Source organism: Pipistrellus kuhlii, unplaced genomic scaffold (assembly GCF_014108245.1).
Source record: "Pipistrellus kuhlii isolate mPipKuh1 unplaced genomic scaffold, mPipKuh1.p scaffold_m20_p_23, whole genome shotgun sequence".
Classification (NCBI taxonomy): Eukaryota; Metazoa; Chordata; class Mammalia; order Chiroptera; family Vespertilionidae; genus Pipistrellus; species Pipistrellus kuhlii.
This window is the reverse complement of record NW_023425522.1, coordinates 8,302,928-8,315,385: the sequence shown is the minus strand read 5'-3', so window position 1 is coordinate 8,315,385 and position 12,458 is coordinate 8,302,928. Positions and strand designations below refer to the sequence as shown.

The 12,458-nt window shown below is 50.7% G+C and overlaps 1 protein-coding gene across 3 annotated transcripts in view; it reads right to left on the bottom strand.

Moving 5' to 3' along the window:
- Positions 1 to 2,311: 2,311 nt before the first annotated feature.
- The window catches only part of VAMP2 (vesicle associated membrane protein 2), a 28,540-nt gene continuing 18,393 nt past the window's right edge, over positions 2,312 to 12,458 (bottom strand). Inside the window, exons 1-5 of one of the 3 annotated variants that reach the window (XM_036452146.2) lie at positions 5,926 to 6,079; positions 5,313 to 5,433; positions 4,742 to 4,900; positions 4,606 to 4,657; positions 2,312 to 2,990 (exon numbers count right to left, since the gene is read on the bottom strand). In XM_036452146.2, coding sequence (XP_036308039.1) covers positions 2,773 to 2,990; positions 4,606 to 4,657; positions 4,742 to 4,900; positions 5,313 to 5,433; positions 5,926 to 5,927 — 552 coding nt within the window. In that variant the 5' untranslated portion in view covers positions 5,928 to 6,079 and the 3' untranslated portion in view covers positions 2,312 to 2,772. Of the gene's footprint in view, positions 2,991 to 3,587; positions 4,002 to 4,605; positions 4,658 to 4,741; positions 4,915 to 5,312; positions 5,434 to 5,925; positions 6,080 to 12,225; positions 12,245 to 12,458 lie in introns of those variants that run through there. The other 2 variants (XM_036452147.2, XM_045586551.1) reach the window with 2 other exon arrangements.

Genomic DNA, 12,458 nt, shown 5'->3' with positions numbered 1-12,458 from the left:
GCACTATAAAGAAGGCAGGTCCTAGGACCTATGGGAACCCTAAACTTTGAAAATATTCAGTAGATGAAATGGGAAAAAGCCCTGAAGACTAACTGGAATATAATAAACCCTCAATAAATAACCGTGTACCTAATTATAAGAATCACTGCAGCTCCTTAGAACTGCCGAATCAGAATCTCCAGAGAAGGAGCCCAAAAATCTATTATTTGTCTGGCTAGTTTGGCTCACTGGAAACGGCCTGTACACTGAAGGGTCCTGGGTTTGATTCCTTCAATGGTACGTGCCTGGGTTGCAGGCTCCATCCCCAGTAGGTGTGCAGGATGTTTCTATTTCTCTCTTCCTCTCTGAAATCAAAAAAATATGTTTTTTAAAAAACCCTATCATTCATTTATTTATTATTAATCCTTACCAGAGGGTATTTTTTCCATTGCTCTACCTAGAGTGGGAGGAAGGCAGAGGGAGAGAAACATCAATGTGATACACACAGACTGGTGGGGGATCTTACCCATGCTGGGGAATCAAACTCAGGAACCTTTGGTGTGCAGGCCAACCCTCTAACCCACATGTGTCAACACAAGGCCCGCGGGCCAAATCCGTCCCGCCAGGCCTTGCAATGTGGCCCGCACCGCGCTGTCATCACTGCACTCCGCTGCGTTTCCATCACAATGACAGTTTATGACTGTTCAGTAAACCATTCGGTCCGCGATTTAGGCTGGATTTTAGATTTTGGCCCCTTCTCTGATTGAGTTCGACACCCCTACTCTAACCACTGAACAACAGGGCATAAAAAAATATTTTTAAAAGCATTCTTAAAAAAATAATTTTTAAAAAAGCACTCCTGGTAGTTCTTGGGAGCCAACAAGTTTGGGAAACACTAGGTTGCCCGCAGCCCAGAGAAGTCGGCCCCCACAAGCTTTTCTAGCATTCTCCACCCATTGTAAGGCATTTGGGGACAAGAATGTTAGGGTGCCACATCAGGGACTAGAGTCCAGTGTAGAACAACAGAGTGCAGGGGCAATAGGCCATCTCTAGCCAGCTCCACACCACCTTCAGCTGGGTCTCCGTAGGCTGATTTGTTGAGAGAGATCAATTTGTCGTTCCACTTATTTATGCATTCATTGGTTGCTTCTTGTTATGTGCCCTGACCAGGAATCAAACCCGCAACCTTATATTGGGACTACACTCGAACCAACCAAGCTACCAGGCCAGGGCCTTGTTCAAGAAGTATTTATTAACCCTCTGGGTGCTGGCACTGTGCTAGGCACAAAGGGGAAGAGATATTTCATATAAGTTGGCCATTTACTTCAGGCCTAGGAGGAAATAACTACAGAAGACAACTGCACAGCATCTGGGAGTTAAATCAAGGGGTAAAGGCGATATGGGAGGGGAGTGGACTGACTGTTCTCGGGGAAAGGGGGAGTGGGGGAGGGGGGAAGAGACTGAACATAAACTGTGCACCTATGGATGAGGACAATGGGGGATGAGGAGGGGGCGGAGGGTGGGGTGGGAACCTGGTGGAGGGGGGAAGAAATGAGGAACCTTTGTAATAATATGAACAATAAAGATTGATTTTAAAAAAATAACTTTTTTAGAAAAAAAAAAAAATCCAAACAAAGGGCAAGAGCATACCCTCAGGCAAGGGAGAAGGGAAAGCTGGGAAACAGACTTCAGGGTTCACCAGGATGAGACACGGGGATCAACACTTCTCATTGAAGCTTGGTGCCCCCTGATGGACATTTTAGGAATCACACTTTGCCCTGCCCAAGGTCAGGCCCTCCAATAGAGGGTTTTTTTTTCTTTAAATATATTTTATTGATTTTTTTTTGATATATTTTATTGATTTTGTACAGAGAGGAAGGGAGAGAGATACAGAGTTAGAGACATCAATGAGACAGAGTCATCGATCAGCTGCCTCTTGCACACTCCCCACTGGGGATATGCCCGCAACCAAGGTACATGCCCTTGACAGGAATCGAACCCGGGACCCCTCGGTCCCCAAGCCGACGCTCTATCCACTGAGCCAAACCGGTCTCAGCTATTTTATTGATTTTTTACAGAGAGATAGAGAGAGGGATAGAGAGTTAGAAACATCGATGAGAGAATCATCGACCAGTTACCTCTTGGGGATGTGCCTGCAACCAAGGTACATGCCCTTGACCGGAATCAAACCTGGGACCCTTGAGTCCACAGGCCAACACTCCATCCACTGAGCCAAACCGGGTTAGGCCCCAATGTATATTCTTAACATTCCTGTTATACATGAAGACCCAGTACCTTTCCTACTGGTGAAGAAAAAAATCTTAGACACCACTTACTCATTACACATTTATTGTACATTTTCACAATCTGGATGCGCCACAGAATTGGGGGCATGGAGTGAGGGAAGGAGGGAGGCAGGGGACACTGGGATAGTATGGGGGGATCTAGAGCACAGCATCCCCAACCCCAGCATCTCTCCCTACCCTTTCACACAACAGTTTAGATCTCCCTGCTCCCTATCCACACAGAAACCTTGAGTGTGGGGGAAAGAGTTTTTTTTTTGGGGGGGGGGTCCCCTCCAGTGACAGTTTAAGGGACTATACCCTCAGACCCCCCCAAAATTGTGCCATTTAAAAAGACATTAGATCCTTCCTCTATCACTTCACCTAATGAGAAGACAGGTCTCTCTCTGGGCTTGACCACCATGGAGAGGGGCAAGAACCCTCATCTTCCAGCAAATCCTACACATTGGCAGTGACTAGTACCCCCCCGCCCTGAATTCAGGGGGGGCAGTCAGAGGAGCTGGGCAGTGAAGGAGGCAACACCCTCCAAACTGGGGAGGAGGGTTTTCAGTCCAGTCCCCAGCAGGGGTGGGGCCAGAGGAGACTTCCAGCAGGAATTAGGGAGATTCTCTGCCCTGCTCCACTCCTCTCCAAGGCAGTGATGACCCTTCAGACACTGGCAGCCACCTCTCCCAAAACAGACCAGATTGTGGCCAACCCCCAACTCTCCTGGTGGGAGGAGGAGGGGGAAGATCAGGCAGACGGGAGGGAGGGAGACCCCATGGGAATGTCAGTTGAGCGCCCCACATGAAAACTGGGGATCAAGAATGTGGGGAGAAACTTCAAGTGGCAGAAATATCGATCCATCATAACATACTGAACTCCAAAACACTTACACACCAGCTCAGGGGAGGGAGAGGTGGGGACAAGAGGTTTGGAAAATAGAGGGAGCAGAGGCAAACTGGACTAGAGGGGCTAGGAAGGGATAATTCTGGGGGCCAGAACAGCCTGGCTTCCCAAAAGCCCAGGCTCCCCAACACCTACAATTAATGTCATGCAAATGAAAGTGTGATACAAGGACAAGTGGGGACTAACTCCTCAGTGAAAAAACAAACAAAACAAAACAAAAACACAGGTTGAAAGAATGAACAGAGTGATGTAACAAAAAAGGAAACCAAAAGGGTTGCCAATATGCACATGAATGCTAATTAACATGCTGGAAGCTCCCAGACCTTGGGATTCTTAGGACCAAGTGGGGCCAGTCTCAGAGCCTCCCAAATAATGCAAAGAAGATGCACCTAGGGAGGCCTGGACAATTGCTTTTAGTTGTTTTGTAGGGGGTGAAGATATGGGGAAGGCCAGGGTGGAAGGATCAGCTGAATCCAAGGAAAGGAGAGGAAGAGGGACTATTGCATAGCAGATGCAAATGAAGGGACTTAGGGCTGGTCAGGAAAAGAGGGAGGGAAGGAGGGAAAGAGAAAGGCAATGGGAACTCAGGAAGGGGTGTTAAGGACAACCGGAAAAATCTTCTAGTAATAAAACTACAAACAGACCAAATATATATAATATTATATATGTATAAATAACAGCTGGCTATTTACAGGAGGGCACACACACGGACACACACACAGATGGGGGGGCTGGAAGATATGGCTGAGAGGTGGAGGAGCGGCTGGGGATGGGTGGGGGGAGAGGCCCTTCTCTGGGCTGGCTCCTCTGGGGTTTAAGAGCTGAAGTAAACTATAGAGAAGGAAGAGAAGGAAGAGGGAGAGGGGAGAAAGAGAGGAGAGAAAGCAGTGTGTCAGGCCTGGCCTTGCTCCCCCCTCTACCCACTCCCCAGCTGGCTGACATCCCTTCCCCTTTGGGACTCAGGTTCTCCACCTGTAAAGCAAGGGGCTGGACAGGTGGGTTCCAAGGTCTCTTCAAACCCACGGGATGGCCTGGGGACAGACCGGGAGCGCTCCGGGCCTCTGAGACCACAAGCTCTTCACCAAATGGGTGGTTGGCTTCCTAGCCATGTCTCAAGCCCAAGGGCCTTTCCTGCTCTCCTACCCCCCAAATCCAGGGTTCCCAGACTGGGGGTCTTAGGCCCAAAATGCCCTCACAAGAGCAGTGGGATCCACCAGCTTTCCTGTTTCCAAAAATCTCAACAGATTTGCCCACAACCAGGAAAAGTGCAGACTAAACAACATCAAGGTTTGGGGCTCTAGATGAATCAGGACTGCCATTGGCAGCTTTATATGCTTTGTGTTAAATAGTAAAAAACTAGGTTAATGACCTTCAAAACCCAGATCTTACAGGGGAAATCTCATCAAAGGGCCCTAGCTACTCCCGTCCTACTCACCAATGATGATGATGAGGATGATGGCGCAAATCACTCCCAAGATGATCATCATCTGCAGACGAGAGGGGAGGGGAGGGTCAGTGAGACAGACCATGAAACCCCCATTCACCTCCAGTCCCAATGGTTCCACCCTTACCTTGAGGTTTTTCCACCAGTATTTGCGCTTGAGCTTGGCTGCGCTTGTTTCAAACTGGGAGGCCCCTGCCTGAAGTGCATCCGCACGGTCGTCCAGCTCCGACAGCTTCTGGTCCCGCTCCAGGACCTTGTCCACGTTCACCCTCATGATGTCCACCACCTGGGAGGGGAGCCTCAATGAGGGCACTCCTGGACCATGTGCTCACATATAAAAACATGCATCCCGATGTTTCCAGGTTAACACGCCAAGGGCACACACAGAACATGCCTAACACACCTGGGGCACGCCAGGAGCACACATCAGGGGCATGCTGATAGACATCTCAGCTGTCACAGCAGCACCTTTTATTTATGGAGTTTCAGGTGGCCTGCCCCCTGGCTGAAATACCCCAGGATAGCAAGGCTAACCCTCCTAGCGCACGCTGACAGGAATGGGGCATGGTATCTTTGTTCCAAAACTCATAAAATATGAACTGTGATCGCCCCCAGCCCAAGTGGACCCCCCACACTCGTTTGCCAACCCTCAGGGTCCCTCCTTCCCATTGCCTTTGGCATCCCCCACCCCAACTCACCTCATCCACCTGGGCCTGCGTCTGCTGCAGTCTTCTGTTACTGGTGAGATTTGGAGGGGGCCCCGGGGGACCCCCCTCCCCAGCCGGGGCGGCAGGGGGGGCGGTGGCTGCGGTAGCCGACCTGAGGGGCGGAGACGGATTGAGACCCGGGGCCCGGATCCTCCGGCCCCGCAGTCAGGGCTCCGCCCATCCGCCTGTCCATCCCTCCCTCCCTCCCTTTTTCCTTCCCGGGAGGAAGGCCACCCGATGCGAGCCCCGGATCCCGTCCGGCCTCGCCGCCGAGCAGCTGCGTGACCTTGAGTGGAGCCCCCTTCCCCCTCCGGGCCTCGGTTTCCCCGCCTGTCCAACGCAGGCGACCTCACAGACATGGTCCGGGGGCGATCCGCAATGTCCGGCGGCAGCGATGGCAGCGGCGGCGGGGCGGGCGGGGCGGCGGACAGACCCCGGGTCCGCTCCCTCCGGCGGCCACCGCCCGCCCGCGCGCAGTCACGGGCGCCGGCCTGGCCTCCGGCGCGCGGAGCGCGAGGGGCGCGGGTGGAACCCGGGGGCCGGGGCCGGGGCCGGGGCGGCGGGCGGCTCGGGCCTCCGGGAAGGACAAGGGCGGCAGACTCACATGGCGCGGGCAGCGGGCGCAGGACTCGGCGGCGGCGGCGGCGGCGGCGGCAGCGGCGGCGGCTCGCGCTGGCTCCGACTGGCGCTGGCTGCCGGGGACGGGAAGATGGCGGCCGCGCGTCACCCACATCCGGGCACTGCGGCGGGGGCGGGGCGCGGCGGCGACTGGCCCGGAGCGGGCGCGGGGGCGGGGCGGGCGGCGGGGGGCGTGGCCGCACCTCACACCGCCCGCCCCGCGCCCGCCCGCCCTTCCGGCCCGGAGCCCGCACCGCCGCCCCCGCAGCTCCGGGCCTCCCCTGTGCCCAGCGCCCACCGCCTGGCGACCCGCCTGCAGCCCTGGGCCGGGCTGGGGGCGGGAAACCGGAAAGGCCAGTGCAGGCCGCGCCATGCGGACAGCCGGGACCTCTGCGGCGGCGGCGGACGTCTCCCTCCCCGGGTCCCGAAGAGGAGCGACGCAGCTCTCCCTCCACCCCCAGCCAAGGCGCCAGGAGGGAGACAGTTGCCCCTGCTCACCCTGGCGCCCCGCCGGGGGGGACTTGGCCGGCGAGGCCCCATGAGGGAGGGCGAGCCCAGCGCCCAGCGCCCCGGGAGGAGGGCAGAGCCCCCGCAGTCGGCGGCTGCAGACGCCGGGCCTCGCTCTGGCAGCTGCTCTGGCCTCCAGAGGAGGGCTCGGCCTTTTTCCCTCAGCACAGGGCTGGGCCAAAAGGAACAAGGTTTTTGTTTTTGTGTTGCTTTTTTTTTTTTTTTTTGCTTTGCTTTGTTGTTTTGGCGGAAAGAGAACAATAATAGGCAAAGGGGGCGCCTGCTGTACCCCGGTTAGTGGCACTACTTTACGTGCGGATTGGTCTCAGAGGTCTGACCTTGGACAGTTCCAGCCCTGTCTCCGCGCCCAAAATACATTAGCTGTGTAAGCACTAAATGTGTCTGTTAAATGGCTCGATCTGGAACGTGGTGGAGAAGGTGATCCGTGCCCCTTCCATCCCTGACGGATCTCTCCGTAGATCCTGTGAGCAGACCCTGCAGCCGCACGGGCCCACCCAGCTCATCCCCGCAGGCCTGGCACCTCAGCCCGGAGGGAATAGGAGCAGGTGAACTGCCTCTGCGGGGGAGGAGATGAAGGCAGCTTTCAAGATGAAGGGGCCGTCTTAGGGGAGCCCTATTTTTTTTGGGGGGTGTCATTGTAACCCTGGAAGAGAAGGGGAGGCTGGTGGCCTAGGCCTCTGAGACAAACAAGAGCCGGCTTCTTCCCTGCCCCCTCTGGCTTCCCAGGGCCTCCAGGTGTGAGAACCGCCCCCACGCACACCCACCCCCGCCCTGCAGAAGCCTGTGTCACCAGAGGTGTCCTTTCCTGGCGGGGGCAGGGAGGGAGCCTGTGTGTCGGGTGTGGGGACTCAGCAGAGCTGGGATAAAACGCTCTCCACTCCCTCCTCCTCTGAGAAGCAGCCGCTTCCCTGATCCTTTGCACGGACACACAATGGCTAGTGGCTCAGCCTATGTGAAAAGGAAGAAAAGAGCGGCTCCCGTGGTGGCGTCAAATCCCGCTGTGGGGGGCTAGCTCTTGCTTTTTGGTCCTGAGACGACTCCACTTTCCAGCCAGAGAACAAAAATACCAAAGTCTAAGCTTTTAAGTTCAAACGCCACAGTGCCTGGGTGGACAGGGGAGTTGGGAGGAGGTACACACAGGCAGATCCCCTCCCAGCTCTGCCCCAACACCCTCCCTGAACTAGCTGAGAAGCTAGCCGAGGACCAGACAAGATGTCAGACACTGGTTTGGGCTTGATCCCATTTCCACCTATGGCGGAGTCCAGGACATGAAAGGGACAGAACCTGAGGTAAATCTCATGCGGCAGGGCTGCTGCGGGGTGCGGCGTGGAGAGCTGGCCGTGCTATTGCAGCGGAGCAGAAATGAGAGCATGTGTGGTCCATGGAGTCAGGGACTGGGAGAATTTATCTCTGCTGTGTTAAGGAACTCCCCAAATTTAGATCAATAGTGGAGGCAGGAGAAAGAGAGGGGTGGGATGACACACCTCAACTGGAAATGAGTAAGGGAGTGTTTTCTTCAAGCAGGTAGAATGGAGACCCCGAAAGGGTAAGTTGAAATAAAGGAGAATAAGGTCATGTATTTGTGTAACTGAGATCTGGCTTCTACATTTACCTGCTTCAGGGCTTGTCAACTGAATCTCAGCCCCACTGCCAAGTTTATTCAAAGGCTGCAGGAGCGGCCCAAGCACCCCTCTAACTAGCACCTCTGGCGATTCAGATGTAGTTGATGCTTAATAAAGGTTTTTCATTTCTCATTTTTTTTCTCCTCTCCTAACATATCTGGCTGAGAAGTTGGGACGAAAGGGGGCTGGGTCATTTCCACATAATGAACTTGCTTCATCCACATGAGTCAAACCAGGCCAAAATAGTCATGAATTTCAGAGATCTTGTGTGTCCCTCAACACAGCATGTAAATCAAGGCCTTCTAGTTAGAGACAAAAGAAGCACGCCCTTGGGAATGCTGCTTGGAATTCAGATCCAGGGGCCAGCACCACACCATCCCATCCAATCAGCTGCTCATACTATGACCTCTGGCTGAGGCCAGGAAGGCTTTGAGCTGCCTGCCAAGCCCTGGGTTCCTGGAGAGGAGAGAAACTCCAGGGATCTGCTGTATGCCAGAGGCTTTTCAGAGATTGCTACATGCTCAATTTCCTAATTACAAAAGTAATGTGACTGCATCCTCCTTGCAAAATATTAAAATCTTATACATAAAGCTGAGGCTCACCCTGACCGGTTTGGCTCAGTGGATAGAGCGTCGGCCTGTGGACTGAAAGGTCCCAGGTTCGATTCCAACCAAGGGCATGTACCTAGGTTGCAGGCACATCCCCAGTAGGAGGCATGCAGGAAGCAGCTGATCTATGTTTCTAACTAACTCTCTCCCTTTCTCTCTGTAAAAATCAATAAAATATGTATATAAATCTAAATAAAAAAAAAGCTGAGATTCCCTGGTCACCCCCCAACTCATTTGTCATTCCCCCCCCCCCCCTAACTTTCTGGAAGGTTTCATATATCCTCCTTTTATAGTGGAAAAATTATTTTGTATATATATATATATATAATTTTTTAAAAAATGCAGCAAGCCGAAGCTGGTTTGGCTCAGTGGTAGAGCGTCAGTCTACGGACTGAAGGGTCCCAGGTTCGATTCCAGTCAAGGGCATGTACGTTGGTTGCAGGCACATCCCCGGTAGGGGGTGTGCAAGAGGCAGCTGGTCGATGTTTCTCTCTCATTGACGTTTCTAGCTCTCTCTCTCCCTTCCTCTCTGTGAAAAATCAATAAAATATATATATTTTTTAAAATGCAGTGAAAACCGGTTTGTCTCTGGATAGAGCGTTGGCCTGCTGACTGAAGGTCCCAGGTTCAATTCCAGTCAAGGATATATATACCTTGATTGCAGGCACATCCCCATTAGGGGGTGTGCCGGAGGCAGCTGATCGATGTTTCTAACTATCCCTCTCTCTTCCTCTCTGTAAAAAAATCAATAAAATATATTTAAAAAAGTAAAAATAAAAAATGCAATATCTTTTCTCTCTGAGGATAATAAGATTTTTTAAATTCAATATTAGATTTTATTTACTTTTATTTATTTTTTTATAGAAGTAGAATTTTTTTAAATGTATTTTATTGATTTTTAACAGAGAGAAAGGGAGAGAGATAGAGAGCTAGAAACGTCACTGAGAGAGAAACATCGACCAGCCGCCTCCTGCACACCCCCCACCGGGGATGTGCCCGCAACCAAGGTACATGCCCTTGACCAGAATCGAACCTGGAACCTTTCAGTCCCCAGACCGACGCTCTACCACTGAGCCAAACCGGCTTCAGCAGATTTTATTTACTTTTAAAATAACTTTTTAAAATTACAGTTGACATACTTACTATATTATATTACTTTCAGGAGTATAACCCAGTGATTAGAAACTTATATAACTTACAAAGTGATCACCCTGATCACTCTAGGACCCATCTGACACCATACACAATTACAATATTATTGACTATACTCTTTATGCTGTCCTTTACATCCCCATGACTATTCTGTAACTATCAATTTGTACTTCTTAATACCTTCAGCTTTTTCATCCATTTCCCTAACCTCCCTCCCATCTGACCACTGTCAAAATGCTCTCTGTATTTATGAATCTGCTTATGTTCTGCTTATTTATTTATTTATTTTTAGAATGCATGTATAAATGAAATCATGTAGTATTTGTCTTTCTCCTACCTGACTAATACATCTAACTTATTTCACTCAGCACAATACCCACTAGGCCCATCCATGTTGTTGCAGATGCAAGATTTTATTCTTTTGTGCAGTTGAATCATATTTCATTATATATATGTACTATTTATTCTTTATCCATGCATCTGTTCTATTGATGGGCAATTAGGTTGCTTCCATATCTTGGTATTGTAATTAATACTGCAACGAACATATGGATGCATATGTCTTTTGTTGTTGTTGTTATTACTCACCCGAGGATATTTCCCTCCACCACTGAGAGAATGAAAAAGAGGGAGAAAGGAAGAGAAATCACTTCTCCCATGCACTCTGACCTGGCCAGGGATCAAACCTGCAGCCCAGGTTCGTGCCCTTGACCGATAATTGAACCCAGGACTCTTCAGTATGTGGGGTCAATGATCTTACCGTTGAGAGCACCCATCAGGGCTGCATATGTCTTTTTAATTTAGTTTCTTAGGTTTCTTCAAATAATTACCAGAAGTGGAATTTCTGGGTCCTTTTTTGTCTCTTGTTATACAACCTTTGTGTTAAAGTCTATCTTATCTTATATAAGTATTACTTCCCCAGCTTTTTGTTTTTGTTTTTATTTTCATGAAATATATTTTTCCATCTCTTTACTTTCAGTCTGTGTGTATCTTTTTTATCTGAAGTGAATCTCTTGTAAACAGCATATGTAAGGAAGAATCTTGTTTTGTTATCCATTCAGCCACCCTATGTCTTTTATTTTAAAACTAGAGGTCCAGCCAAAGCCGATTTGGCTCAGTGGATAGAGCGTCGGTCTGCGGACTGAAGGGTCCCAGGTTCGATTCCGGTCAAGGGCATGTACCTTGGTTGCGGGTACATCCCCAGTAGGGGGGTGTGCAAGAGGCAGCCCATCAATCGATGGTTCTCTCTCATCGATGTTTCTAACTCTCTATCCCTCTTTCTTCCTCTCTGTAAAAATTCAATAAAATATATTAAAAGAACAAAACAAAAAGGTCCAGTGCACTTGGGAGGGGTCCCTCAGCCCATCCTGTGCCCTTTTGCACTTGGGGACCCCTCAGAGGATGTCTACCTGCCGGCTTAGGCCCACTCCCCAGGGGATCGGGCCTAAGATGACAGTCAGATATCCCTCTGGCAGCCCGGAAGCCCTCGGGGGAAGTTCGCCTGCCAGCTTAAGCCCACCCCCCTTGGGGAGCAGGTCTAAGCCACAGTCATACATCCTTAGCGCCGCCCAGGAGGTAGGAGGCTCCCACCATCACTCCCGCGTTTGCATCTGTCAGCCCAGCTGTGGCTGAGAGGAGCTTCCCCTTGGGAATGACCTGACCACTAGGGGGTAGCTCCTTGTTGAACATCTGCTCCTGGTGGTCAGGGCATGTCATAGCAACCGGTCATTCTACTGTTGGGGTCAATTTGCATATTACCCTTTTATTATAAAGGATATGTTTTTATTTAGAGTGAAAGGAAGGAAGAGGGAGAGAGGAACATTGATCAATTGCCTCTCATAGGCACCCTGACCAGGGAGTGAACCCGAAACCTGAGTATGTGCCCTGACTGGAATCAAACAGGCAACCTTTTGTTGCATAGGATGTCACTCAACCAACTGAACCGCACCATCCAGGGCCCTATATCTTTTGATTTGAGCATTTAACCATTTATTTGAAGTAATTGTTGATAGATATGTATTTATTGCCATTTTATTGTACATATATTTCAAAATATTTCTTTTTTATATAAAATATATTTTATTGAATTTTTACAGAGAGGAATAGAGAGTTAGAAACATCAATGAGAGAGAATCATCAATCAACTGCCTCTTGCACACCCTTACTGGGGATGTGCCCACAACCAAGGTACATGCCCTTGACCGGAATCGAACCCGGAACCCTTCAGTCCCCAAGCCGACGCTCTATCCACTGAGCCAAACCGGTCTCGGCATAAGTTTTGATTTTAGAGAGCAGAAGGGAGAGGGAGAAAGAAACATGGACATGGCATGGACATGGATTGGCTGCATCCTGCACATCCTATGCTGGGGATCGAGTCCACAAGCAGGGCATGTGCCTTGGCCGGGAATCAAACTGGTGACCTCTTGGTGCCTGGGTCCACTTTCAACCAAACTGAGCACACGGGCCATTTTTAAATACTGTATATGGAGGGGAGAGTGTCTCTCTTTTCTTTTAGAGGCTTTCCTCCATCTGCTGAGCTGTGGCTCTCTTTTCACTTTCAATAGGGAGCCACCGAGGGGATGATTGGAAAGTGTGTGTGTGTGTGTGTG